General features: G+C 33.5%; 1 protein-coding gene across 1 annotated transcript; it reads right to left on the minus strand.

Annotated features, from left to right (window-relative positions):
• Positions 1–129: 129 nt before the first annotated feature.
• LOC105461733 (leucine-rich repeat-containing protein 16A-like) lies at positions 130–509 on the minus strand (the record flags this gene model as incomplete). Its single annotated transcript, XM_011708245.1, has 2 exons — positions 130–217; positions 304–509. Coding segments are annotated over 2 exons (294 nt in total), but the record flags the coding sequence as incomplete, so codon positions are not given.
• Between the last annotated feature and the right edge of the window lie 79 nt (positions 510–588).

The following is a 588-nucleotide window of genomic DNA, read 5'->3' on the forward strand; positions in this document are numbered from 1 at the left end:
GTCTGCCTTGCCAGCCCGCTCAGAGATGTGTATAAGAGACAGATATTATATATCCTAAAAAGCACTTTTATTCGTAAAAAAAGATTCAAAATATGGGCCTATGATATTAAAAGTTTTTTTTAAACTTACCAAAGTTTTATAACTTCTTGATAATGACTCGATTACCTCGTCTGTGATCCTATCAGATATATGCGCCGCAACAGCTAAATTAAGCTCGCTGATTTAAAAAGGGAAAGAAAAGGATTAAAATTATTATGAAAACAAATCGACACATTTATATCGAAATTATTACGAAATTCTTACTTGACTCTGTTAACAATATCTGCACCAGCTTGTTCGGTAACAGTGGTATGTATGAATTCATTATTGATTTGGTTTTTCTCTTTGCATGTATTACGAAGATCGTCTTGTACCGCGATTGGATCACTTTCATCATCCCTGATCACCGTTTGCGAAAGTATAGTAGGACATTGCTCATTCGCACACTTTAACATTGCATCTAAAGAATCCTGCATCAATCATAAGTTTCTCATGTTAAACACCGTCATATCTTAACAAAAATAATGACTTTTACTTTTGAACTTGCAA

The sequence above is a fragment of the Wasmannia auropunctata genome, unplaced genomic scaffold (genome assembly GCF_000956235.1).
Source record: "Wasmannia auropunctata unplaced genomic scaffold, wasmannia.A_1.0 LD279427.1, whole genome shotgun sequence".
In the NCBI taxonomy this organism is placed as follows: Eukaryota; Metazoa; Arthropoda; class Insecta; order Hymenoptera; family Formicidae; genus Wasmannia; species Wasmannia auropunctata.